At 37.7% G+C, this 26,312-nt stretch overlaps 1 protein-coding gene across 5 annotated transcripts in view; it reads right to left on the bottom strand.

The window, feature by feature from the left end:
* Positions 1-26,312, bottom strand: part of LOC131436935 (multiple C2 and transmembrane domain-containing protein) — a 131,877-nt gene that overhangs the window by 15,370 nt on the left and 90,195 nt on the right. For 4 of the 5 annotated variants that reach the window (XM_058605932.1, XM_058605933.1, XM_058605934.1 and 1 more), the window contains 9 exons: positions 26,106-26,297; positions 10,171-10,319; positions 9,793-10,111; positions 9,527-9,723; positions 9,182-9,362; positions 8,745-8,923; positions 8,570-8,689; positions 8,384-8,483; positions 8,124-8,230 (listed from right to left, as the gene is read on the bottom strand). In XM_058605932.1, coding sequence (XP_058461915.1) covers positions 8,124-8,230; positions 8,384-8,483; positions 8,570-8,689; positions 8,745-8,923; positions 9,182-9,362; positions 9,527-9,723; positions 9,793-10,111; positions 10,171-10,319; positions 26,106-26,297 — 1,544 coding nt within the window. The remainder of the gene's footprint in view (positions 1-8,123; positions 8,231-8,383; positions 8,484-8,569; positions 8,690-8,744; positions 8,924-9,181; positions 9,363-9,526; positions 9,724-9,792; positions 10,112-10,170; positions 10,320-26,105; positions 26,298-26,312) is intronic. The other variant, XM_058605935.1, reaches the window with a different exon arrangement.

The following is a 26,312-nucleotide window of genomic DNA, read 5'->3' as shown; positions in this document are numbered from 1 at the left end:
AACAACATTTCTTTTGTTTTTGTTGTCCGTTCTCTCTGCGTAAACGTTGAATATAGATGAGTAGAAAATGTAAGTAAGTGTTACTGCTTTGTAAAATAATTTCTATTCATGTTTCAGTAGAACCAGAAATCAGTAATGATTTTCATCGCTACTAGCTTTGACGCTTTGTTGAAAACGTAGCACATCCCTACATATGCGAGTTGTTTATAGCGAGAAAAGGAAAAAAGAAAACAAAATGTTCAACAAAACTCGCACGAAATCTCGCGAAAGAAAAGCTTTCTAACTGATATTTTTCGCCAAATGCATAGTAAAATCATTTACCTACAATTGTATGTTTTTTATTTTTCGTGAATCGGGTTAGTATTGGAGAAATTTGCAATTTAGGGTAAAATCTCGGCGACAAAGCAAGAGGAAGCAGTGAGTTGTCTCACTTCGACCTGACCACGGCGAAGCGCTACCTTAAAAGTAAGTTACATCGCATTACTTTCACTAGCAGCAGTGGTGCCAGATATATTAAGGAATGAGCCATTGTTCGGACCTTGTGCCGGTTTTCCTTCAATAACTTTTCCTACAAATGTCGGATTGTTTTGCAGTCTTGGAAAGTTTTTCTTCTCAATAAATTTCCTACGGAAACACTGATTTTTAGAGTTCATAGGTTGATCTCCAACCGATTTTTGCCTTTCTCATATAGAAAGGTTATGCAATCACTGTGAAAACCGACTTTTGAACCGAGGTCCGAATGTCTTATACCATTCGACTCAGTTCGTCGAGTACGCAAAATGTCTGTGTGTGTATGTGCGTATGTTTGTATGTAACGATTTTTTGCACTAACTTTTCTCGGAAATGGCTGAACCGATTTTCACAAACTTGGATTCAAAAAAAAAAAGGTCTTGTAGTCCCATACAAAATTCCTGAATATTATTTGGATCGGACATTCGGTTCCGGAGTTATGGGGTAAAATGTGCAAAAAAATGAAAATATATGTTCTAACTTTTCTCATAGATGGCGCGACCGAATATCACAAACTTAGGTTCAAATGAAAGGTCTTGTAGTCCCATACGCAATTTCTGAATTTCATCCGGATCCGACTTTCGGATCCGGAAATATAGGGTAAAGTGTGTTAAAAATTTTATACCATCACTGAAACGGGCGAAACCCCTTAAAAAGTTTTTTGAATCGACCTCAACTCTTCTCCAATTGATATCAGTAGACAGTCAAACAAACCGATTCCGATTATTGTTTTAAAAATCGAAGAAAATTATTTGAAGAATACCACAGTATTATATATGATAGTATGATTGATATGAGAAAGGCAGCATTACACCACTAGGTGGATTAAAACAGTTTTTTTTTGTTAAAAGTGAATTTCTCCATACTGAATCACATACAAACTTTAGACCTTGGGCGTGGAAATAAACTTTTTCATATTTTTTCCATACAACCATGTCACACCCTATTCTGTAATTTTTGTATTGCGTAGGTGGGGTGGGTCTAAATTCGAAAAATCACAAAAAAATATTTTTTATTTTATGTTCAAGTGTTGATAATTTGGTTCTCTTTGATAATTAAAATGACTTTGAAAAAAGTTGATTTTTTTTTATATTTCACGTTGACAAATTTGCATTGGAAAAGTCCGCTCGCGTTTCAAATGCACGTTTCGCAACACCCGTTTTGTATGAAAACACCATTCTGGAAATCATACTTTTCGTCATGAGTTTTGAGTTATTCACTGGCCTACAAATTTTTGAACGGATTTAGCAATTGTTTGCTAAAATTGTATTTTTGCCTTTCTCATATAGAAAGGTTATACAATCACTGTGAAAACCGACTTTTGAACCAGGGGTGGATAAAAGAAAATTTTTTGATTCATAGTAAATAAAAACAGTCAGTATTATCTTATCATATCACATATATATTGTAAATATTATAATGAATTTCGAAACGAATGATTTTTGATAGGATAAATTTTAGTTTTACTAAGAATTTAAAAATGTCTTCATCATAATCAGTATCACTGTCTGATTCGGAATCAACATTTCAACAAATTTAGGTTCGTTTTAATGCTACGCTTTGTTCATTAACCAGGTTTGAAGTTCAAATGGCTATCACTTACGGTTCCGGTGGTATAATGATATAAGTGACGTAAACATCGAAACTGACTACCGCTCAATTTTCTCGAATATGGATTATCCGATATCAATAATTTTAGGCTCGGTAGGTGAGTTTATTCCATCGCTTCGTGACGTATTTGAAATTTATTCAGTAATGCCATCGTGGTGGAGTACAGCTACTAATATAAACATACATGCTGCGATGAATAATAATTATAATGATAAGAAAAACATGTTCAATCACAAAGCGTGCTACGCAGCTGGTTAATATTACCCTATTTAGCTTGAATATTTTACACAGAAGTAACAGGAGCGCAGGATTTTGCTACGCCAATTCAAACACTGCGCCTACTGCTGCGCTCCTGTTACTTCTGTGTATAATTTTCAAGCTAAATAGGATAATATTAACCAGTTGATCGAATCGTCTATTTGATCTTATAGAAATCGGTGATAATAGTAGCTCAAAATCACTACCGATTATGTGTGACGGAAGATCAGTATTGATTTTGATCGCTGTGTTTTAAAGATCACTAATCAACTGATCTTAAAAAGATTAGCTGTGCATTCATTTCTGCCGCGATACATGAATGCGCGAACGAGTTTTTGTGAGAGCATCTAAAGCTCTTCGCCTTCGCATGGTTGGCTTCTGAGAATGAAAGCAAATTTGTCTCAACGCAATAAAAAGAGTAACAATTGAAGTTTTGTTATCCAACTTTTCAATTCACGGTGTTCGGTTTTTTGATTCACAATCGGAAATCTTGATTCACATTTTCGTGCGCAAAATGGGCTTATTTCAACCTCTGTTGTGAACCGAGGCCCGGAGGGCCGAATGTCATATTCCATTCGACTCAGCTCGACGAACTGTGCAAATATCTGTGTATGTGTGTATGTGACAAATAATGTCGCTTGATTTTCTCAGAGATGGCTGAACCGATTTTTACAAACTCAGATTTAAATTAAAGGTCTTATGGTCCCATAGATCCCTTTTGAATTTTATTCCAATCCGACTTCCGGTTCCAGAATTACAAGACTGAATGTGCAAACCTAAGAGAAAATGCGCATTCAATTTTGTTGGAAATTTCTCAACCGATTTTTACAAACTAAGATGCAAATGAAAGGTCTTGAAATTCTTCAAAAAGCCCTCGAAAAGTTGATCCAAATCCAACTTCCGGCACCGGAATTACAGCGGCATTAGTAAAATTTTTCGATTTCATGAGTATTTTTTTACAAGCGATGGCGAAACGAGGAGCACATTTTTATAAATCTTTCTGATAAGTTCATCAAGTTGGCAGATCTTGTTAGTTGGTGAATATATCAATTTTCTTCGGAACTACTAGTGCCCGGTTTTCGCTTCCGATTGCACCGGTAATTGTAAAGAAAAGCCCCAAAAACGGAATTCACTTCGATTTCTCAACAACGGTTAAACCGATTTTCACAAATCACGATTCAAAATAAAGCTCACAGACACTGTGCAATTTCATCCAGATCCGACTTCCGGTTCCGAAATTATAGGGCAATGAGTATAAAAACTCTCAAACTGTCATATAAAATGATGCAAAATCGGTGCTGGTAAGGTAGAAGAAGAAAACGCACCTGCCTAGCACACAGCGTGCTTTGTTCAATTTTGTATAGCATGCAGGGTTGCCACATTTAAATGTATATTAACTTGACATAGCTGTTTACAAATCGAAAAGATGATGGTAGTTTTTAACAAAGAAAGTTTCTGATTCTTTTCAAGTTTGAAAAAAAAATCTTGTCAGAACTAGGTGGATTGAAAAAGGTTTCTTAGAGTCATTTTAATGTTAAAATATAAAAGCATCATTTTTTTGCGATTTTATGAATTCTGACACAGGCTAAAAATAAAGGGTTGTTCGTTTGGATTTTGGAACGAAACTGCTTAAAACGGAACGAAAGCTTAAAAACGAATTATGGTTTTCAGAAGTAAACATAATAAATGTATTCTATGAGTTGACTTATGATGTTGAATAGAAATTCTTCATTATTTTACTTCAGATATTCCCAAGATAGTCTTATGAAATTCACATAAACGTAATTTAACAGCCTACAGCTAGTAGTCGCTGAGAGCCAAATTTGGCGAATACGGTGGAAGTGCGAGCAACTCGAAGTTCAATTCATGTAGTTTTGCATTGTTTTGATTGACGTGTGACACGGTGCGTTGTCTTGATGAAACAAATTTGTTTTCTTTGTCATATGTGGTCGTTATATACTCGGGGACGGGTGTAGCGTGATGGGTAAGTCGATGCCAATCACGCAGCCCACCTGGGTTCGATCCCCAACCCCGCACATAGGGTCAGAAAGCTTTTCTGGCCCGAAGAGGTGAATGACCTTAAGGTTAAAACCTCTATAATTGTAAAAAAAAGAAAAAAAAAGCTGTATATTATTCACTGGTAATGGTATTTCTTTACTCAAGATTGTCGATAAATATTACACAACGCACATCCCGAAACACCGAGGCCATAACCTTTCCAGCCAATTGTTGTGCTTTTGGGTGCTTTGGACGAGGTTCACCAGTTGCTGTCCACTCAGATGACGATCGTTTTGATTCCGGAGTAAAGTTCTGAATCCATGTTTCATCCATTGCCACATATCGATGCTCATACAATATAAAGCCAACACGTTCTTTTGATACCTTTACGATGTCAGCTAACTCGCGCAACTTCACTTTTCAATCATTCAAAACGATTTTGTGTGATTTCTTTATGTTTTTTGGTATTACCGTTTCATTTGGACGTCCAGTGCGTTCTGCATCGTCGGTATCTCTACGACCAGGTTTGAAGTCAGCAAACCAACGTTTTCCTGTTGTTTCTGATGGAGCCGAGGCTCCATAACACTTTTAAAGTCATTGCTTCGCTTAAATGGCATTTTTTTCCATCAAGAAGCAGTGTAAAGCTAAAACACGAAATTATTTTTGATCCATTGTTAGAATGAAAATAACAAAAGTAGCGTCACTCTTAGCACAATTACTCACAAACTAATGAATAGAATGTCATGAAATTTTAACAGCTGTCTTTTGGAAGTTAGTATTCAAGGGCTGAGGACAGCACCGTAAAGTGGTAGGTTTTTTGCTATTTTCCCGTTTCAAATTAAATTTTCTTGGAAACGGTGCAGAATATAGAAAAACCCACCTGACAATGTCTTCGAAATTTAGTTGAAAATATTATGTGACTGCTGAAAATTGGAACGCTCGGAAATGCATACCTTTACTTGTTCATCGAATATCTCGGCTTTGAAGGCTTGTATCATAAATCTACTGTGACAAAGTCTAGATAATTTAGTTTAGATGCGATTAGTATATAAAAACATATATGTTATGTCGATAAAAACAAGAGAAATACGATGCGCAAAGGGAATTTAGCGAGCCACGTGCTCGATTTAAAACTCAACACGTGACCCTCTGTCCTCAGACCCTAATGAAAAAAGATGACGGCAATAAAACTAGCGCCATCTATGTGTTAGGTCCGGAAATTTCCAGCCTATGTGTTAGAGAATCAGTAATCGAAGCAGGCGGGCTCGTCGGTCGAGAAAACTTTTCGTTCCCGGCAACGTTTTTCGACTGAAACGGGTTTTTGAATAAATTTGAAGTCTTCTACTGTGGGCAAAAAGTAGCAAGACTTTTGATTTATAGTTCGCGCGGAAACCTTATTCGTCAATTTTTTTTTCTTAAGTTAGTATGACTGTCAGTGACACCTGTGCCAAGTGTCACGTCAAAATATTCATTAGTCTTTAGTATACGTCTGTCTATCTGAAGTATGAGAAGTGAAATCGGTGATTTTTACAACGAGTGAAATTATTCAACAAAGAAGTTCCAATTAATTTTGTGCGTGGAATCAAATTTCTGGTGCCGAATGTTGCAAAGTTTTATTTAAGTGTTATGTGTAACTCGCGCGAAGTAATTTGTAAACAGGGGCCGACAACTCTCGGTTTTTACATCACGATAATGCACCGTCGCATACTGCAATATCGTTCCGCAACCACCGTACTCGCCTGATTTAGCTCCGTGTGACTTCTGGCTATTCATCAAATTCAAACGACCTCTCCGGAGTTCGTCGAGGTCAGCAAATGCTTGTGTGGAAAATAATTTCACTCAATTTTCTCGGAGATGATTCAACCATTTTCTACAAACTCAGATTCATACGAGAAGTGCTTTCAAACAAAGTTCCTGAATTACGTCTGGATCCGACTTCTGGTTCCTGAGCTACAGGATGATATGTCAAACGAAATTTAAAAAGTGTAACTCATTTATCGTCTTTAAAATAATGTCATGAGAACTAAAACACCGAAGAATATTCATGCAAAAAACTCATGCGGATTGATAAAAATAGGTATCATCTCACTGTTAGGTGGATTAAACACGCTTTTTTCTATTTCATTCGAATTAAAGACATGTAATTTTCAAATCACACAATTTTACATGTTCTTGAATATAAGTTTGTATGAAATACGACGCTCCATTTATGTCCATTTTATAAGATGTAAAATCACAAGATTTTTTCAAACTGTGTAGTTTTTATTTCGTTTAAGACCAGGATATTAAAAGAAACAAGAAAAGTCCTGAATCATGTATTTTACACCTTTCAAACTGACGGAAGTTCGCAAATAAAGACTGTCCCAGAAAGTATGGACGCACTTTGATTTCGCTGTAAATGATTCACAAGTGTTAGATATTCAAATTTTATTCGATATACTGATAATATTAGACTACAACAGAAAATTATTCTCAACATTTGCTACTTAGCCATCGTAGACTAGCTGGCGCACCTTCTTGCGAACGTTCCTCATTAAATTCCGTACAGACTTCTTGGCGACAAGTTTTGACACTTTTTTCCAATCATTTTCGAACTGTTGAATGGTTTCGGCTGCCGAGACATGTTTCCTAAGATGTGCCTTCGTTAATGCCCAAAATTGCTCAATTGGTCGAAATTGAGGGCAATTTGGTGGATTCATGTCTTTTGGGACGAAAGTGACATTTTTGGTAGTATACCATTCTACCGTTGATTTCGAGTAGAGGCAAGAAGCAAGATCTGGCCAGAAGACAACACGGTCCTTGTGGCTTCGAATCATGGGTAGAAGTCGTTTTTGTAAACATTCCTCGATGTATATTACGCTGTTCATTGAAGCAGTGGCGATGAAGGGTTTCGAAATCTTACCGCAGCTACAAATTGCTTGCCAGACCATAGCTTTCTTACCAATTTTTTCGACTTCAATCAATGTCTCGGACCGGTTTAACACTTGCCCTTCTCGCACCGTATAATATTGTGGTCCCGGCAAGGATTTGTAATCGAGTTCCACGTAGGTTTCGTCGTCCATGATTATGCAGTTCAAATTTCCAGCAAGAATCGTATTGTACAGCTTTCGAACCCTCGGCCTGATCGATGCTTCTTGTTTCGGACTACGTTTTGGTTGTTTCTGCTTCTTATAGGTTCGAAGATTTAAACGTTCTTTAGCACGAAGAACATTTGATTTCGAAGTGCCCACTTTTTTGGCAACATTCCGAACTGAAACCTTCGAGCGCCTTCAGTATACGTTTATCCAACTGAGGATTAGCAGGACCTTTTTTTTCGACCCGTTTTCGGTTTATCCTCAAAGGTGTTATCCTCACTGAACTTCCTGGGTGCATTTCGCACGGCTTTTTCACTTATTCCTTCCATTTTGCTATCTTTCTCAGTGACAGTCCGCGTTCTGTGCACCATTTGTACACAATTTTTCGACGTTGTTCTGCTGAAAGTCCACGCATTTCTAAACAAACTAATGAAAACGAATAAACAACTGCACAAGTGGTTAGAGAAGAGTGTAAACAACAGAATGCAGCCATAAAAAGTGACAGATTCTGAATCATTGCGAAATGGCAGCGGTTTTTGGTTGCGTCCATACTTTCTGTGACAGTCTTTATGCGAACGTTACAGGATTTTGAAGAAAGTTATTTTGATCTGTTTAGTCATTTTTCGTATCTCAACTATTCCAAATAGGTATGCACTAGGGCAGGGTACTTACTTTTTCGCACTTTCTCCGAGCGACGCCAGGAAACCGATTGTGTTCTGCACGCTCTGGGAAACCTCCTGAATGGCTTGCAGTCTTTCCTTTATCGTTTTCTTTTCCTCCTGAAAAAACATTATCGCAAAACAAGCACTCGGATCAGTAACAATATAATTTAAGTTTTGACTTTCGTTACGCCCGTTGGAATGGATGGCCCCGTTAACTGCGTTCCGGAGGGTTAAAAATTATCCAATCAAAACGGGGGGGTTTTGGCTCACCTTTTCCTTATCGTCCTCGTCCTCGTCGTCGCTCGCCACGTCATACTCGTCCGCTGTCGATTGCGACGACGTTCCCGTCAGCCATTGTATGAGCCAATTTCTACGCGAAAAGATGAGTGGAGGACGGGGAATAGTTTAATCAGACTATGAATAAATAATGCATCCCCTTCAATAGAGAAATCTTACTTCAGCAGGAAGAGAAGAGCCGCCGCCGGAATAGTGGAAATATCGAACCAGATGCAACCGCATATCCACAGAACGAGCGCAATGAAGGACCGCACTGGGGATTCCCATTCGAAGCAACTCCTGCGAAAACGTACGTTCAATTAAAATGCTTGCCGGTGACCATATCGGAACTTACTGAACAAATTGTCCTACTTCTATAAAATACATAATCACGGCTTTCAGTCTAGTAACGTTCCGTAGAAATAGTTGACGTTTGAATTTCGCCTCCTGCTGGACGAGCTTTTCCTCCTTCGGTTCCAGTGCTCGCAGGGCTGCTCGCAGCTTGTTCCACACCACCGTCATCTCCAGCAGGATCTACGAAACGAGAAACGATGAAAGGGATAAGCCGACGGTGTGATGGTGTCTTTCCAAAGGGGGAAACGGGAAAGGATTGCATACAAATGACATAATTGAGTGTTTGCTTGTTTTCTGTTTAGTCTCGATGCTAGGGACTAAATAAGATTATGATGATGACGAAGGTTAAAGGCACTGGTCATGGCTTCAATTTAAACTTATATCGATGATGTCGAAACTCAATTAGTTTTCTATGTGTGTCAACAGACCGGAACGTACCTGAGGTTGAATCCCCTTTGCCCGGATGAACATTTTCTTATCCTTGAGTGCGTACCAGCGCTTCTCGCCGTTTCGTATCCTCAGCAGCGGAATCACCACCCGTCCAAGGAACTCCACCTTGTGGTCTCGATCTTCGTCAAATACGGTCAGTTCCAGTACCGAGGTCATATCTTTGACATTACTGCAAGAAGAAACAGCCGACACAGACACAGACGATAGATAGGATTAGATGTGTTGAGATGAGCGATCGTTTACACAGATTTACAGAAAACAAAGATACAGGATTGGTTCTAGTAGAAGAAGAAGAGTTCACAAGTAACTGAGATGATTGCCTGCGAAACTTACAAAGTGAAGATTTTGTTCCAATTGGGTGTTAACGTTTTATACTCGGTTTGGGTTTGCAATCTAGCGTTGATTAGCTCTAGCACTACGAATGGATCTGACTTGCCTCCGATATCTGCAGCTGCCAGACCAGTGGCCCCAAACACCTTCACCGTCAGATGACCGACGTCGCGCAGGTTCTGCAAGGATCGATGCCAGACCTACGGGTGAGCCAAACCAAACAATTTAACATTAAACTTTCTCTTTGTCTCTAGGTATGTTTAGCTTACATATCTTTTCTGCAGTACCGACTTTTCGATGGGATCCTCCCGGTACGAGGTCAGATCGGTTATGGTTTCGGAAGCCGTCGTCCCACTGATGGTCAGCATTAGATGCACTTCACCGGTGCATTCCTCCAGCGGTTGCCACATGCCGTGTGTGCTTTCTCGGGCCAAACCTCGCAGATCGACGGTGCACTTCCCGAACGTGTTGTACTTCCCGCACACCACCAGTTCCAGCAACTGATCGTCATCGAACAGGTGCAGATCAAACTGTTCCAGCCATCGGGCTCGGTAGGAGTTTTTGCTTTTGTATTTTTCGTTGCCTAATCTGTAATTTAAATCCGTATGAATTCTTCGCCAGTATTGTCCGGGAACCTGAATACGAACCTGAATCGAACGAAAATATCGTTCAGCCCATTGTCGGCATCCGGTGGGAGTCCTTTGGCTTCGATGAGCACTATCGTTACGACCGAGCTCCAGATTTGCGACTTTAGCCGGCGGGAAGCGTCTGCCAGTTTGGGATTTCGCTGAAAGTACTAGCGGGTTAAGGAAGTGGCGTGCAGGTTTAGTGTGATAGGAAAAAAAACAATTATTTGCCAGCTTATACAGCGATCGTGACGGGGAAAGGATATGGAGAGATAGAGGATAAACAGGTCGGAAGACCTCGGATTGCGCTAATAGTGAAACTAAAAAGTATGGTAAATGAATGTGCTTATTTAATTACTGTTCGGATCTGAACTCGGTAGATCCGTTATCCATGTTAGTATTTAGCACGTGTTTGACGTGCTAGGACAGACGAACGATGGGAACGAATCGCAGTATGCTGATGCGTTGAGTACGACATATTTTTGCTTGTGTCAAAGTTTTTCGTGAAAAAGGATTACTTTTTAACCTTTTCATTTACAAAGATTGTGCAATTACTATGAAAACCGATTTTCGAACTGAGTCTTCAAAGATTGATAAGGAGTGAATTGAAAATAAGCTATCCACAAATTTTTCTTTCAAATTATGATAAAAAACGATATTTTATTCAAACTAAAAATTTATCCTTTACTGTACGAGGTTAAACTTGAGCATAATGTAAACCGGATGAAATTTAAGTTATTCCTTCACGAGTTTTAGAACTTTTGATCGAACGCTCTTCATCAAGTTCCGGGCCCAAATTTTTTTGAACTCTTGCATGTTCCCAGCTGCCTTACCAGTCTTCTTGAAGATCCTTTTCACGATTGCCCAGTAACGGTCGATGGGTCGAAGCTGAGATCAATTTGGTGGGTTGATATTTTCTCAACGAAATTTATACACTTTTCCGCAAGCCAATTGAGAGTGGTTTTGGCATAGTGAGTCGACGCCAAATCCAGCCAAAACAGTGGAGGTGTACTATGCTTCTTATATAAAGGCAGTAATCTCTTCTGGAACCACTCAGATCGATAGATCTCTGCATTTATAGTTCCGGTAGTGTAAAAAATGGTTTACTTCAAACCACAGGAACATATTGCTTGCCATACCAGTACCTTTCGACCGAGTTTCTCTACTTGAATCGACCTGTCCGCATCGCTCTCATCCTCCCCAACGACGACAGTAAAGTATTGTGGACTTGGAAGGGTTTTTGAGTCTTCCTTTATCTGCATCCTGCATCTGGACACTGAAAAAGACGCGAATACAATTTCCGGGCCCTTGTTGCTGCTTGCTTTTTCTGCTTTACACTTTGTTCCGAGATTTTCTGTTTCTTGTAGGTCTTTTGGTGATTTCGCCTCTTGATACGCTAGACCATTCCTACACTCGTTCCTGCTGTTTTGGCAAAATCACGCATTGACATTGATTTGTTCTTCATAATTAGAGATACAACTTTCTGGTCCAGTTTCGGGTTGGAGGAACCGGGTTTTCTGCCTCTTCCTGGTAGCTCATCCTAAAAATAATGTTCCCCAAACTTATTAATTATGTTTTTAACACTGGCATGATGAATTCAAAACCGCTTCGCCAATTTTCGCATAGTAATACCCTTCTCACTTAGCCATGTGTCCAAAACCTTAATTTTCTCTTCCTTTTCAATACGCGACATTTCGAAAAGGCAGAATTTCAACCGCACAAACAAGTAAAGAATCGAAAGCTGATAGCCAAACGCACAGCATGCTGCGATCTGAGCATAAAAAACCATCACAAATACATGCGTACAACCCAAATGTATGTGGATAGCTTATTTTCGATACACTCCTTAGTCATATACCATTCGAATCAGTTCGTCGAGATCAGCAAATGCGAGCATGTGTGTAACCTTTTTGTGCACTTTTTTCTCACAGATGGCTGAACAGATTTTCACAAGCTAAGACACAAATGAAAGGTCTTATGATGATCAACTAATTTCACTTCAGTTATACCGGTCCACAGTGGTTTGAATCGATAAAAACGTGAACTTAATTCAGTAGCTGCCAAGCAGTAAATTTGAGACATATAGTTGCTTCTACGGAAATACTCACAACTACATATTGTGTAATTTGATAGTATTTAAAATTGTTCATGGCCTACTATGATAAAATCTATAAAAATAATGTTGTATAAAGCCACAAAATGTGTAGCGTGGCCTTTTGATGCTGTGTGTGTTATCCCAAGTAGCAAATGTAACTTATTGAACATTCAAGATGATTTACAATTGATTTAAAAATGTTATTTATGTTAGATATATTCAGAAAGATTTTCAAATATATTAAAATTGGTTGTGCAACTTATCACTGTTAGGTTTCACAATACTACCGAAAAAATCACTGTAGAACAACTTTAAATACATCTAAAACAATTGTGCAGTAAATTACCACCTTGTTAATGTTTCACTAGAAGCTCTACAAAAAATTTCACATCGTCATGTAAAACGGGAGTAACTATAACAATTGTGAAATTTATCAAAAACTTTCCAAACGGCTGTCATAATTGTACCGGACACAATATACGTCGAAATTGCTATAAATCTTTTGTGGAAGAAAAATTAGTGAAATGATTGATGCTCTCCGCAAGGCAAAAAAGGCTCAGCCGAATTGATAACGTTGCTGTAAAAAACATATTTCTGCAGAGTCCGCATTGTTTTTGCTGCCTCATGAACATTTAGATCAGTGTGTTCTTCAGTTTTAGAAAAACATTGATATAAAATTCAATAATATTGATATAAAATTCATGCAAAAAAGTTGTGCAAGATTTATCTGTTTGAATTGAACGCAAAACTTGCAGACATGACAATATTTTCATAAAAGTTGCAAGAATACAGCATTACATACGCAATGAAAACAAAAATGAATCAGATAAATTGTATTCGGTTTTCATCTCGCGAAAAAAATAAGCAAACCTGACATCACTTTTCAAAGATATTGAACGAAAAGTTAATGTCATCATAGTTACTACCATAGTTATATATTACCGCTTGTGCAACTTGTTTTTGCAACTCCAGCACACGGACTTACCAAAATAATACCTACAGTGCGCATCACAAAAGTCGAGCTCGCTAAGATGTTGTTTAATTCATCTAGAAGATTGAAACTGATAAAAAACAAAACGTAGAGCATTTCTTTCCGAAATATGAACATTCTAATGTTTCCTGTTATTTAGATAATATATGTCATTACGTTGGGTGAACCATTTTCTATTTCACTCACTGTTACCATCAATGCCATATTGGAAAATATTCAAGCAAAATTCATTTCGAGATTTTTCAGATTTAATTACACATTAGTTTGATCAAAATCGACTGAGATTTTTAAGAATGTTTGAATACATGTATTTTAAACACCATTCCGATGATTCTAATTAAAAATAATAGATTGTAATTGGTGCACAATCAGTAAAACACGTTAATTTAAAGGTGCTTGAAAATTTCGGCCGTACGAATAGATGTTTCACCATAAAATGCAGTTCGTTGCCGACTTTTCAATTACAAAAACACTAAAGTTCAATTCTACATTCTACAATATGTAGGATTATCATTTTTCATGTGCAGATTATTTTACAAGATCCATGTTTGTGTTAAGAGCAGTTGTATTGAAAATCAAATGTTCGAAATTAAGTTTGCATGTTTTTGTAAACGTCATTCCATTTCTTGTTTTCATTACGTATTACAATTCTCACGAGTTTCACAATCGTTTTTTCGCTGATTTTATTACTGCCTTTTTGATGGGATCGACGCATGAGTTTTTGTAATAGTTGCACAATCGTTGTGAATAAATGTTCGTAATATAGGATGAACTTGAAGATATGTTGCACAACACAGAAAAATTGCGCTTTTTCCATAACAAAACAGTTATCTGAATAGTAATATAAACTAACTTGATAAATTGCACAATCAGTAGAAAAATACAGGACAGCAACTCAACGTGCTATTTGGGATGTGTGTTTTGCACCATTTAATTATTAAAATAAAACTATTTGTTCTTATCAATCTATTTTAATGCGCAGAATGAGTTTCAGATTCTTGTAATTAAAATTAAGTTCACTGTCAATTACCTGCATAATTTATTTCAGTATTTAGTCATCATTCAAATCGAGGTCACTTTCAGATAAGTCTAACAGATACTGTGCATCTACAGAAAATTCTTCATGGGTTTTGCTGGAAGTTACTCTCAAAGAGGTAACTAAAGGATCTGAGGCTATCAAGAGTCGGTGAAAGAGATCGTAATTTGTTTCAATTCTTGATGTTTTACGAGTATAATCCTGTCTGAATCGTTTCATCACTTTATTCATAGACTCTTGTGCCTCTTCCGAAAGTTGACCTATGGGAACCTTGAAAAACTTTACTATGTCTTGACCATGAAATAGTATCTTATGGACTGAAGCTGGTAAGTAATACTACGGATACATATTTGTTAACATTCGTGCAGTTTCCAGACAGTAGTTTTTTAATTTTTCTAAGCTGTCCAGAAGAGAGTGCTAGTAGAATTGTCGAGCAACGCATATTTACATTTGGGTTCATATCTAAGATTCCTGCAGAAACAGCAGCATTTTCAAAAAAACGACGTTCCTATCGTTTGATGATCCGGCTCCGTTAGCTCGTGGCATATCAACAGTAAGTTCTAACTGAAGTCTGAAACGTTGCTGTACAGTACGTTTACGTTTCTTTACAAATTCAACATCAGATCCAGTGCATTTCCTTTTCTTTACTTCCATTTCATATCCCAAATGCAGAAAATATTCAAAGAATCTGTAAATGCTCGGTATAGTTTAAAATTGCTTGTGTTCATGAAACATTCTAACACTATAATTTGACGTAGATTTCGAAACATTACTTATTAGATACCTGATTTTAGCATACAGGACAGATAGACCATATTGGAACGCTTCTTTGTTAACGGGCCGCAAGATAATTTTTTCGACATGATTCATGTCTGTGGGTGCTGCTTGGCAGATATTGCATTTTTAAGCTGATTTTGTTTTTGTAACTGCGTTGATAATGGTCATATGTAGCACGTAATCTACTTGAACAGAACAACCCTTCACAACTAAATGATAAGGTTGAAGATTCCGGGCTTGGTTATTCATATATTTCATCTCATTTTGAGTAACTTCTGCTGTTTCAGACAAAAACTGAAGTCTTACAGGACGACAGTATTTGGTTGAGCAAGGCGTCGGATTTTGGAATAATATTTTCGATCCTGCTACTGCTCTAATTGGTGAAATGGCAGTTAAGAGTCAATTATGGTCAGGAATCAGGAATCAGAACAAATTGGCTCAAATGGCACGTTCCCCTTGATATTTGGAGATTTGTGCCTTGCCATCAATTTGTTTTTAGCATCATTTTCCCGATATATAAGAGGGAAGGATTGAAAGGAAATGGTAAGGGTTGGACTAGGAGGATGGGAAAAATTGACGACACAAAAACACATAAAAGCAGAAGTAAATTCTGCACCCCTAAGGGATGGTGAACAATCTGCTGAGGATCACATTTAGTGGAAGCAGAAGTAAATTCTGAACCTCTACGAGGTCCCGAACAGTCTGCTGTTAATAAAACCTCCAACCCCCGAGAGGATTTAGAGATCTTACAAAAGCGACACCATTCTGCACTCCCGGAAGAATGCAGAACGATTCGCAGTATGTACGAGCAGAAGTAAATTCGGCACCCCATAAAGGATGCCAAACAATCTGCTAAACCCTATTTAAGGTGAATACAGAAGGGATTCATTCACTCCACGAAGAACGATGAACCCTTCTGACTATAGCTCCTTACCACATTGGGTGAGAAACGAGAGAATATCCTTTAATTTTAGCTCCGCATACACAGACTCAATCATGTATGGAGAACCAAAAACCCGGATACGTAGTTGCGTCAATGCCATATGAAGTACCATAATCGCATTCACACAAATCACACGAATAATACTCAGCACGTTGAATAGTAGCCATGTGATAATTGAGTTTGCAATGTCCAGTCAGAGCTCTGACCAGAATACTGCAATGATGCTTGAAGAAATGCAGTAGACACTTTGACATTTTCAGATTTAAATCTGGTAGAAATGCTTTTGTCTGAGCGCAAGAACGAATCTTGTGCTTTATCCAACTAGTTGAAAGTGGTAAAGCTGGTTCAGGACCAACGAAATCATTCACAAGATGCACAAGATAATGCTTCTTGTTTTAGGAACACATGTAGTGGTTTAATGCACAGTAGTGCCTCTAGAGCAGCAGTAGGAGTTGTCGTGAATGCTCCTGTCATCGCCATTAGGACCATCCTTTGGAGATGATTTAGCTTTGACTGAACTGTCGCGACTTCTCCTTTCTGCCACCATACAAGACATCCATATGCTAAAATTGGTCTAACAATATTTGTTTAGATCCAATGAATATATCTGGGTTTGAGTCCCCATGATTTTCCAAAAGCTCGTCTGCATTGGCCGAAAGCCATGCAAGCTCTTTTAATTCTGAAGTCAATGTGAGCAGACCAATTCAGTTTTGAGTCAAGAATAACCCCGACGTATTTAACTTGTTCGACCACAGTCACCTCTGAACCAAAGAACTGCAACGGACGAGCTCCTGTGATTATCCTACGATGAGTGAAAAGCACCATTGATGTTTTGCCCGGATTTACAGATAATCCAACCTGACAACACCATTGTTCAACAGATCGCAAGGCTTGCTGCAAATCAAAAAGAGTGTTAATGCTTTTACCGGTCAGCAATATATGATAATCATCGGCAAAACCAAAAGTCGGAAATTCAAGGTTATTTAGTTTCCTTAACAACCCATCAGCGACTAGGTTCCATAAAAGTGGGGATAGTACACCACCTTGAGGACACCCACAGACACTCAGCTTTCTAATCTCTGCTTGCCGAAGCGATGAACAAAGAAGTCGATTGCTAAGCATTGCGTGTATCCAATTTGTGATACTTGAAGGTATGCCATGACCACGGGCTGCTTCCAGAATTGAATTGAAAAACACGTTATCAAAGACACCTTCAATATCTAGGAAAACTCCCAAGCAAGATTGCTTTTGTGAGAAAGCTTTTTCAATGTTGTACACAACATCATGTAACAGGGTTGTAGTGGACTTTCCACGCTGGTAAGCATGTTGCATTCCATGTAGCGGTTGCACGCCCAAACTAACATTCCTGATATAGTGATCGAATATGCGTTCCACTGTTTTAAGAAGAAATGAGCTAAGACTGATAGGCCTGAAACTCTTCGCTTCCTCATAAGTGTCGCGACCGCCTTTGGGAATAAATTTGACAATTATTTCCTGCCAGGGTCTTGGAATATATCCTGTCGCAAGACTAAAAGTAAGTATTTTCTTCAAAACATGTTTGAAATGTTCATACCCTTTCTGCAGTAACACTGGGAAAACCATTTTTTCCAGGAGACTTGTACGGAGCAAAACTCTCAACTGCCCATTTGACCGATTCAATCGTCACAACGCTTCGAGCAAGGGCCCAAGAATCGTAACTACCTGAAAAAGTCTCGGGAAGAGCTGTCGGTGATGGATCCATACATCCTGGAAAATGAATGTTAAAAAGACAGTGAAGTACATCACCTTCATCAGACAAGTGTTCACCATCTGAATTTCTTAAGAAACTGACATTAAAGTCCATAGACTTCGAAAGTAACTTATTTAATCTGCTAGCCTCGTTGAGACTAGAGACATTTGTGCAGAGGCTTATCCAACCCCAAAAATATTCCGTTCACGACTGCATTGTTTAACCTCCTGCAGCCATTCAGCCATCGGCACGAAAATACACCTTGACTTAGGAGTTCCTATTTTTGTGGCCTTTTACGACATGGAACAGAAAACCAGTGGATCAATTCTTGGTAAAAAATAATTCCGCCGGATGCCACACGGCTTACCTGTTTGGTGGACTTATACCACCGGTACAGGTGGACCGTAGCGTTATTCTTAGCCAGTTGGGAAACCGCTACCGACACTACACGGCTATCTAGGCTGCTCAGAGAGGGAAGATGACATTGATGGTCAACTTCCATGGATGGCTGAGCAGTACCCTCTTTGTTATTTTGAAATTTTTGTTTGTATTGACTATGTCCAGTACATCCGTCACACCCCCATTTCAAAATAATCGATACTCTGGAAAGATCTTCATCTGAAAACTTACAAAGCGATTTTGAACTTTCTAGCACACGTTTCGCAGTATGATTAAGTAGAGCCTGTAACTGAACTTCAGCCATGATTTTCTCAATTTTAAAATATATTTCTTGTGGGTAACAGCTTTTTTTGGCCTCCAATACTTTAAAGTAGCTAGGATACAAGTTACAATTTCTTTGCAAAGCTTGTGTCCTTAACAAATTATAGTTGGATTTGCTCAAATTCAAATCCATCATCAAAGCAACTGCTTCAAGTTCGTTATAGGCAGTAACGAGAGTTTGTTGAGATGATATTGCGTTGCTGGCTTTATTTTGCGTTAACTGTTTTAAAAAAGTTTTGAATTGTGAAACGTAAAGATAATGAAATTGGTTATGTGCCCTAGCACAAAATAAGGTTAACCCAAGGGGAGAGTCGCTTAACACAAACTATATTGTGTCTCTAAAAAAACACGTGATATACTGTGTGTCTGAGTGTGCCATGCTGTGCCCCATGAAACAGCTACTTGTCAAAACTGAGCCCTTTGTGTGCCGCAACTGTGCAACTGTATGAAAACGAAAGTGCCAATATTGATAAATGCACCAATGCATTGTGTTAATGTGTGATTGGCACATTGTTCTAAGCGTCCTCCCCTTGGGTTAACCCCTAAATGACCATCTGAATCGGCCAGTATTAGCCGAAACTTGTTTTCGTTCGGCACGTCAGGAAAGACTTAGCACTTCGGTGCTTATTACAAGTGTGTTGCAAATAGCAACAACTTTACGTCTGCTTAGCGGTTCAAATTGAACTGTTTAAGTTCGCAGTAAGCAGTTCAATTTGAACTGCTCTGCACTGACGAGTCTAAGACGAAAATTAAAGATAGTGAAATTGGTTATGTACCCTAGCACAAAATAAGGTTAAACCCTAAATGATTTTGAATTGTGATTCTTTGATCTTCATTTGGCTTGCATACAACAGCTCTTGTGTATTGAAATTTGAACGAAGATAAGCTGTTTTTTTCTTTTCATAGCATCACAACTATCATTAAAAGATACCGTTTTTCTACCTCGTGCGTTTTTTTCTTTGTCCATTTGTATTATTGTGGAATCAATTTTGAGCCTTTTTGATAGTGGTTGGAAAGACTCTTCGAAATAATCAGCATACACCAATAAAGCTTTGTTGGCATTTCTAGATTGCTTCAACCACATTGCCTCAAACCGTTTTGTAAGATTTTTAGAACTTTCTGCAAGCTGTATCGCAAAATCGGGCATGTTGTCGTCGTGTTTATTCATATATTTTTCGACAAGGTCATTATCCACTCTTTGTTTCTTAGTACCGAAATTTCCGCTGGTATCCTTCCAAAAATCAAACAACACCCGTTTTTTACCGGAACTAGATAACAAATAGAATAACTAATCATTGTTAGAATCTAATCAGGGAAATTCAAATGTTATTGCACCTGTATACTCGATCCCATGATAAGACGAAAGTTAGTATTTAATATTATACTGAGGAATTGAACAAATTACGACCTTTTAAAGAGTATCTTCCACCAAAACCCATAAAAATGGTTCTGTATATATTTATCTGAAAGTGACCTCGATTTGGATGATAACTAAATGCTGAAATAGTTTAAGTAATTGACAGTGAAATCAATTAGAGATAAACGAATCTAAAACTCGTTCCTTCGGTATAGTAGAACTAAGGAGGTGTGCATTTTTGAATATATTTTAATAATTAAATGGTTCAAAACACACATAACCACGCTACGCTACACACTTCGTTACTTTATACAACTTGAGTTGAACTTTCAAAAAAGTATCTGAGCTTGCAGTTTGACCTGCGACTCTGCCTTCTGTAATTAGTCAAAGTTAGAGTAAAATATAGTTAAACTGTTGTATAACTTTGGAAGGAAAAGGTACATCGAAGCACTATGTTCAGCAAAAATGTGGAGTTTCATATTCTTTACAATTACTCTTAACAAAGTATACGTGGAAAATCAACTCGAAAGATGTTATGCTTTTAAAACTGATTTTAATGGGGTTGTCATAGAAAGCGCTTCAACCAGCGGTGCAACCTAGGCTTATGGTGTTTTCAACAAAGTTAATCAATTTCTACATCTTTGTTAAAGAAATCATCTTTCTATCTCTTCAGGAAAAAAAGTTATATTCATAGTTACAGGGTGGCAAGTGAATTAGCGATTTCAATTTCCCGGTTTTTTCCCGGTTTTCCCGGTGCGCGAGACTAAAAATTCCCGGTTTTCTTTAAACAGGGCCAATGTTCAGGTTATTAAAAATATTTCTCTCACTCAAGCTTTAAATTGAAATCCCATGTCCAAAAAAACATCGAGAGTTGTGCAATAAGTATTTTTCGGGTATCTCCTTAGAACCACAATTAAAAATCTCATCCACAGTTTGTCCCAATGTTCATCTTCTGAACGAACAGTACCATCCAGCCCAATGTATTCCATTTTTATTTTGTCTTTTATTTCGCCAGTAACTTCGAGTTAACAATAGGATTAAAACAAGAAACATATCTGGCCAATGGTGATGAAAGTGATCAGTCTGAAATTTTGTATGTTTCTTCGAAAATAATATGAGAGCAACAAATTATATTTTGTAGTAAACAGATTCAATAATAGTGAGTGCTTTTTGCATGTGTTCAACAATCGTTCTTCAAACCAGCAAACGTTCCGAAAGACGCAACTTATTTGTATACATACTCAAAAAACTCGATTACTTTCATTTCCATTGAGAAGAATATAGAGCTATCATTCTTCAATAAAGAACTACAGTTCCCTCAATCTTCGAGGAGAACTAGTTCTTTTGGCCCGTTCGCGGACTAACCATCTATAGTGTATTCCAATACTTTTTTTAGCCTGGTATAGTCTGAAAAAAGTATAAAGTTAAAAATTAAAAATGAATGAACTAAAGAACAACACTCCTCCCGCAAACCCGATTTCTTCTAACAACCAGTGGCGTCTCGTGACAAAATTTACGGCTTGTGCACTGCTTATATGGTATGATCGTTTCGACGTTACAACTGAGACAGCAATTTGTTTTCAACTGCCATAAGCATAAGCCACTGAAGCCTTTCCTGAATGTTCTCAGTTCTCACAGAGCCTATTCGACCAGTTGTGCCACTGCTAACAACATATACGATATTCTTTCAGAGTTGGGTTCTGGCGAGAGAACAAAATCCTTCTAGAATTCTTAAAATGTACGCTTGTCACTTTATAAAAACAACAATCTATGCTTCTAGTGACTGAGACGATATAAATTTGATTCTCCTATCATCGACAATCTTCGGTTGCTCCTTCGTCGACATCAATATCCTCATCATAGCTAATAATCTTCGAAAATAATTAAACATAGATTCACTGAACAGGCTCTTACGAACTGTAAAAAACTAATTTCAGATGTCAAAGAAGGAAACCAAATACTCCTTGCAAATGGGGGAAGAAGTATTCTCACAATTTGACATTACTGAGACAAATTTTGGTGAAATAAGGGGTATCATTAGCTGGCAACTAAAAACACGGCTCCTAAGAATTCTTTAAAAAATTATTAAACATGTTACCTGAAGCTACTTTTACCATTATGCATACTTATTCTGAAATTTGAAGACAAACACTAAAAAAGGTCCTAAGTGCAAATGACAGTTCCTCTTTATTTACTCTTTCTTTCGATTATTACGGTCCTATCGGAAATCTTTCTATATTACACTTTGCAGAGAATAACGACTGAAACTATCAACTTTCGATTTGCTGTTAAAAAACGTGCTTAATCCACCTAGCAGTGAGATGATACCTTTTTTATCAATCCGCATGTGTTTTTTGCATGAATATTCTTTGTTGTTTCAGTTTTCATGACATTATTCTAATGTCCGTCGTTCTAAGTGGCAATTTGAGATTTTAATCACTCATTACTCTGTAATGTCGAAACTGCAAATCGGATCGAATTTGAATCTAAAAGTATAACAATCGACTGAACATTCCATAATATGTCGAAGTAATTTCCACTTTAGAGTTTAGGGCAATTTAAGGTACTTCCAGAGCCGGTATTCAGGAACCAGCATAACTCAAACCGATTCGTATGGCCATATGACGAATAAATTCCAATATTTTTGAGTTCAACTTTAAAGCGTATTTGCAGATCTCGACGAACTGAATCGAATGGTATATGGTTGTTATGTTTTTCCAGCATTTAATACTGTAAGTAGTTTAAATTAATATAATTATAGAATTGCTTTCAACTCGAAAATTTTTTATATATGACATATTCTAACGATTATGTTGCCAAAAACGAACCGTGATAAAATCGGTCCGAGGCAAAATATCATGCTGTACACAGTCTTTTGCGTACTTAGAAACAAATGTATGTAATGGTATAAAAAATCGTGTTTTATGTTGCTCCCAAGCATTTCTTTGCCAGACAGCGCTCAAAACTTCTACTGCTGGAATAGGGGAAAAAGTCGCTTACACAAAAATTTCGATATCTCCGTTGAAAATTGACGATTTTAACAATCTATGGCTTCTTGGATAGGTATTACCGTGCGGAATCTAAGTCTGAAAATATATTCTGTTTTCAAGGTCAATTGTGACAGATACTGTCAAAAAAATTTTGACATAAAACTTCGTATAACTCAAAAAGTAAACATCCGATCTCAAAACCATTCAATAGCGTTCTGGGTGACGTGGCCTTCAATTTGCGACTAGTTTGATCAAAATCGGTCCAGCCATCTTTGAGATCTCGACCTCTTAGTTGACAACACACATACAGACACACACGCACATGGACATTTGCTCAGTTCGTTGAGCTGAATCGATTGGTATATGACATTCGGCCCTCCGGGCCTCGAAAATTTTTTCTAAAGTTTGAACGAATTCTATACCTATTTTTTATATTTATAAAAAAAGGTAAACATGTTGGAAAATACAGTAATTATTGAAAAAGAAAATGAACAAAGAGAAACTATCATTTGCACTTGGAACCTTTTCAAATATTTGTCGAAATTTAACAGAAATCCAGCAGAAGCATACCAATTATCCTTATTTTTCAGTATGAGCATTCATTGTGCTGTTATCGATGACAACTAAGAGAGCTCTTATTGATTTAAAATTGCTGTCAAACCCATACAAAAACCGTTGAGACATGAGGTGTTGGCCCCATTTTCAATGAATTGTGCACTATTGAACCTGTGTGGCACAATAAGATGTACTGTGTGGGACAAAACTTGTACTGAACTTCTAGTTCAAACACAAAATTGCCTCCAACTTTCCATTTGTTGTATCAGGAAAATCATGATGCTGAAAATCGTTACTAAGATTAGGACTAGTAAATTTTTTCCCGGATTTGCACTAAATTTCCCGACTTTTTCCCGGTTATTCCCGGTAAAACCAAATTCCCGACTTTTCCCGGTTTTCCCGATTTTCCCGGTCACTTGCCACCCTGTAGTTATATCATAGGCCATGAACAATTTTCATTAATTGAAAAAATGAGTTCTTCCGTAGCATTTTATCGAAATATAATGATAAGAATTTCAAAAAACTAAAAGAAGAAATCAAATCACTAAATAAATTGTTTATTTAATAAAAAAAATCATTCAACAATTTTGGATTGAAACGATGCTAATAGTTAGCTTGGATATAACTTTTCTGTGTTAAATTTGCTATCTAGTTTTTTACAATTATTATGTATTTTATTTCTTCATTGAAATTGTTTCCGCTGCTACTTCGATCGTCATCTTCTGATTCGCTTAGTGTATTGAATAGTTCAGTAGTTGCTGATAGCTGTCAAAGATGAATTTGAATCATCGATAGTTCATTTATGTTGTCATCGTGCAAAACCTAATGGTGCTACAATAACTCTCAATGCACGAGCCGCGAAAGAATTTTTCTACATTGCTTCACTCCACCTTTTTTTATTTCACGACCCTCACCAAATTAGATACAGTTCTGCAATGATCGGCGCTGTGGGGAATTTATCAAAAGACAATTATCGTGGAATATCGAGTCGATGATTTGACTTGATGATTCTCATACTAGGTTCAAACATTTCGAGATCGGTGTGCGGAACATTCAAAGACATATTTATAGGCACAACTTATACACATAGTACATAGTTAGAATAAGTGACAAGCTATTGTTTTAAGAACTATGAAACTATGAAACAGAAAAAAAATTTCTTGACCTTTTTTTTTGAAAGTTTCTGTTAATAAACAAAATTTCATAGAAAAAGAAATCATTGCTTTTTGAATTAAGAAAATATTATTGGTTTTAAAATTGCAACACTGTTGGATGATTTTGTACAACAAAAGGTGAATTCATAATTATCATACACCAACACAGCGAATGAAAACATAAAAAATCTGTTTTAATCAACCTAGTGGATTTTTCTTTGCAAACAAAAAGCTCAACTAGTGTAACCTACGGAGTGAAACAGTTCTCAGATCGGTAAGAACATCTCTGAGAAAATGAAGTGAGTTCCACTTTTGCAGGTACTTCTGAAACCGGAATCCTGGTCCGGTATAATCGAATTCGGTTCGAGAAAATTTTTGAGTCTATATCCACAATCTCCGGTTATTAATCGGAAAAGTTTTGAGGTAAGCTTGAAGATTAGTTTACGTGTTTGGCTCACCGCTTCAATTAACAGTATAAATATATTAACAATCTTCACCCTGTAATTCCGCAACTGGATGTCGAATCCGGATGAAATTCGGGAATTCAATATGGGAACACTTAGGCCTTTCATTTGAACCTAAATTTGTAAAAAATCGGTCAATCGATCGCTGAGAAAAGTGAGTGAGATCCATTTTGGAATATATGACCACTATTTCCGTGGCTTCCGGATCAGGATAGCCAGAATCAGGATAGCCAGAATCAGGATAGCCAGAATCGGTTTGTTTCATTTGCCCACTGATAATTGCTATCGATTTATGTGAGGGTATCAAATTACACATCTTACCCTATAATTCCGGAACCGGAAGTCGCACCAGGATGCAACTTTGAAGTTTTGTATAGAACTATGACAACTTTTATTTGAGCCTAAGTTTAATATCGGTCACACCATCTCTGAGCAAAGTGAGTTTACGCAAATTATCCTGTAATTCCGGACCCGGAAGTCGGATTAAAATGAAATTTAGGATGCTCAATGCGCCTCGAAGGGAGACATCAGTATAAGACATTTGTATAACACAGTTATTCCTTGTGTTTGAATCTAAGTTTGTGAAGTTTGTGAAGTCGAACCACATTCGATCGAAAAATCAATACGTCGTTATTCAGAATAAGGGCGAATATTAGAATTTTTATCGTGACGTCACAAATGAACAAGCATTCATCGTTGACAACTAGCCACTTTTATTCATAAAATCTTTAAAACAAACCGAATCGAACCATCAGCATATATTTTTAAACTCTATTTAGGCGCGATGGATGGTGAACGATCTCATCCGTTTGTCAACAGACAAACAAAAAAATAACTTCATTTACAAACAGTACTGCTGAACTGTCAAAATGTGTTCATCCGATTGCTAGCAGTGACGATAAAAAACGGTAATTGAAAACGTCACAAAGGAAATAGACAGAGTAAGCATAAAAATCCAGCCTACTATGACTTGGTAAGGGTGCACTATGACTTGGTACGTAAAACACAGACAGGACAAATCCGAGTGACAGTGACAGGAGGACTGTCGATTAGGTGCAAATGAACCGGTGGTGCTCAAGTGCATCGCAATAAAAAGCAAAAGGTGGTGGGAAGAATGGCTGAAATCTGATAGCAATTTTACATACCTGCTCCTTGTCCTCCTGGGTTTTGGGCCACAGCGTTACGTTGAGCTTGATTTCTCCGAGATCCTTCGAGGCACGTTGAGCATCCTCCAGCTTGATACTCATTTCCTCCGCTCGGTTCAGTTCCAGTGCGGTCAACTGTAGCTTGGCCGATCCCATGAAGTCATCCTGCAGGCCCCAATCGTAGTCGAAAACCTGGTCAAGGCGAAA

Source organism: Malaya genurostris, chromosome 3, assembly GCF_030247185.1.
Source record: "Malaya genurostris strain Urasoe2022 chromosome 3, Malgen_1.1, whole genome shotgun sequence".
In the NCBI taxonomy this organism is placed as follows: domain Eukaryota; kingdom Metazoa; phylum Arthropoda; class Insecta; order Diptera; family Culicidae; genus Malaya; species Malaya genurostris.
Note: the sequence above shows the minus strand (reverse complement) of the source record. Positions and strands in the feature narration are given on the sequence as shown.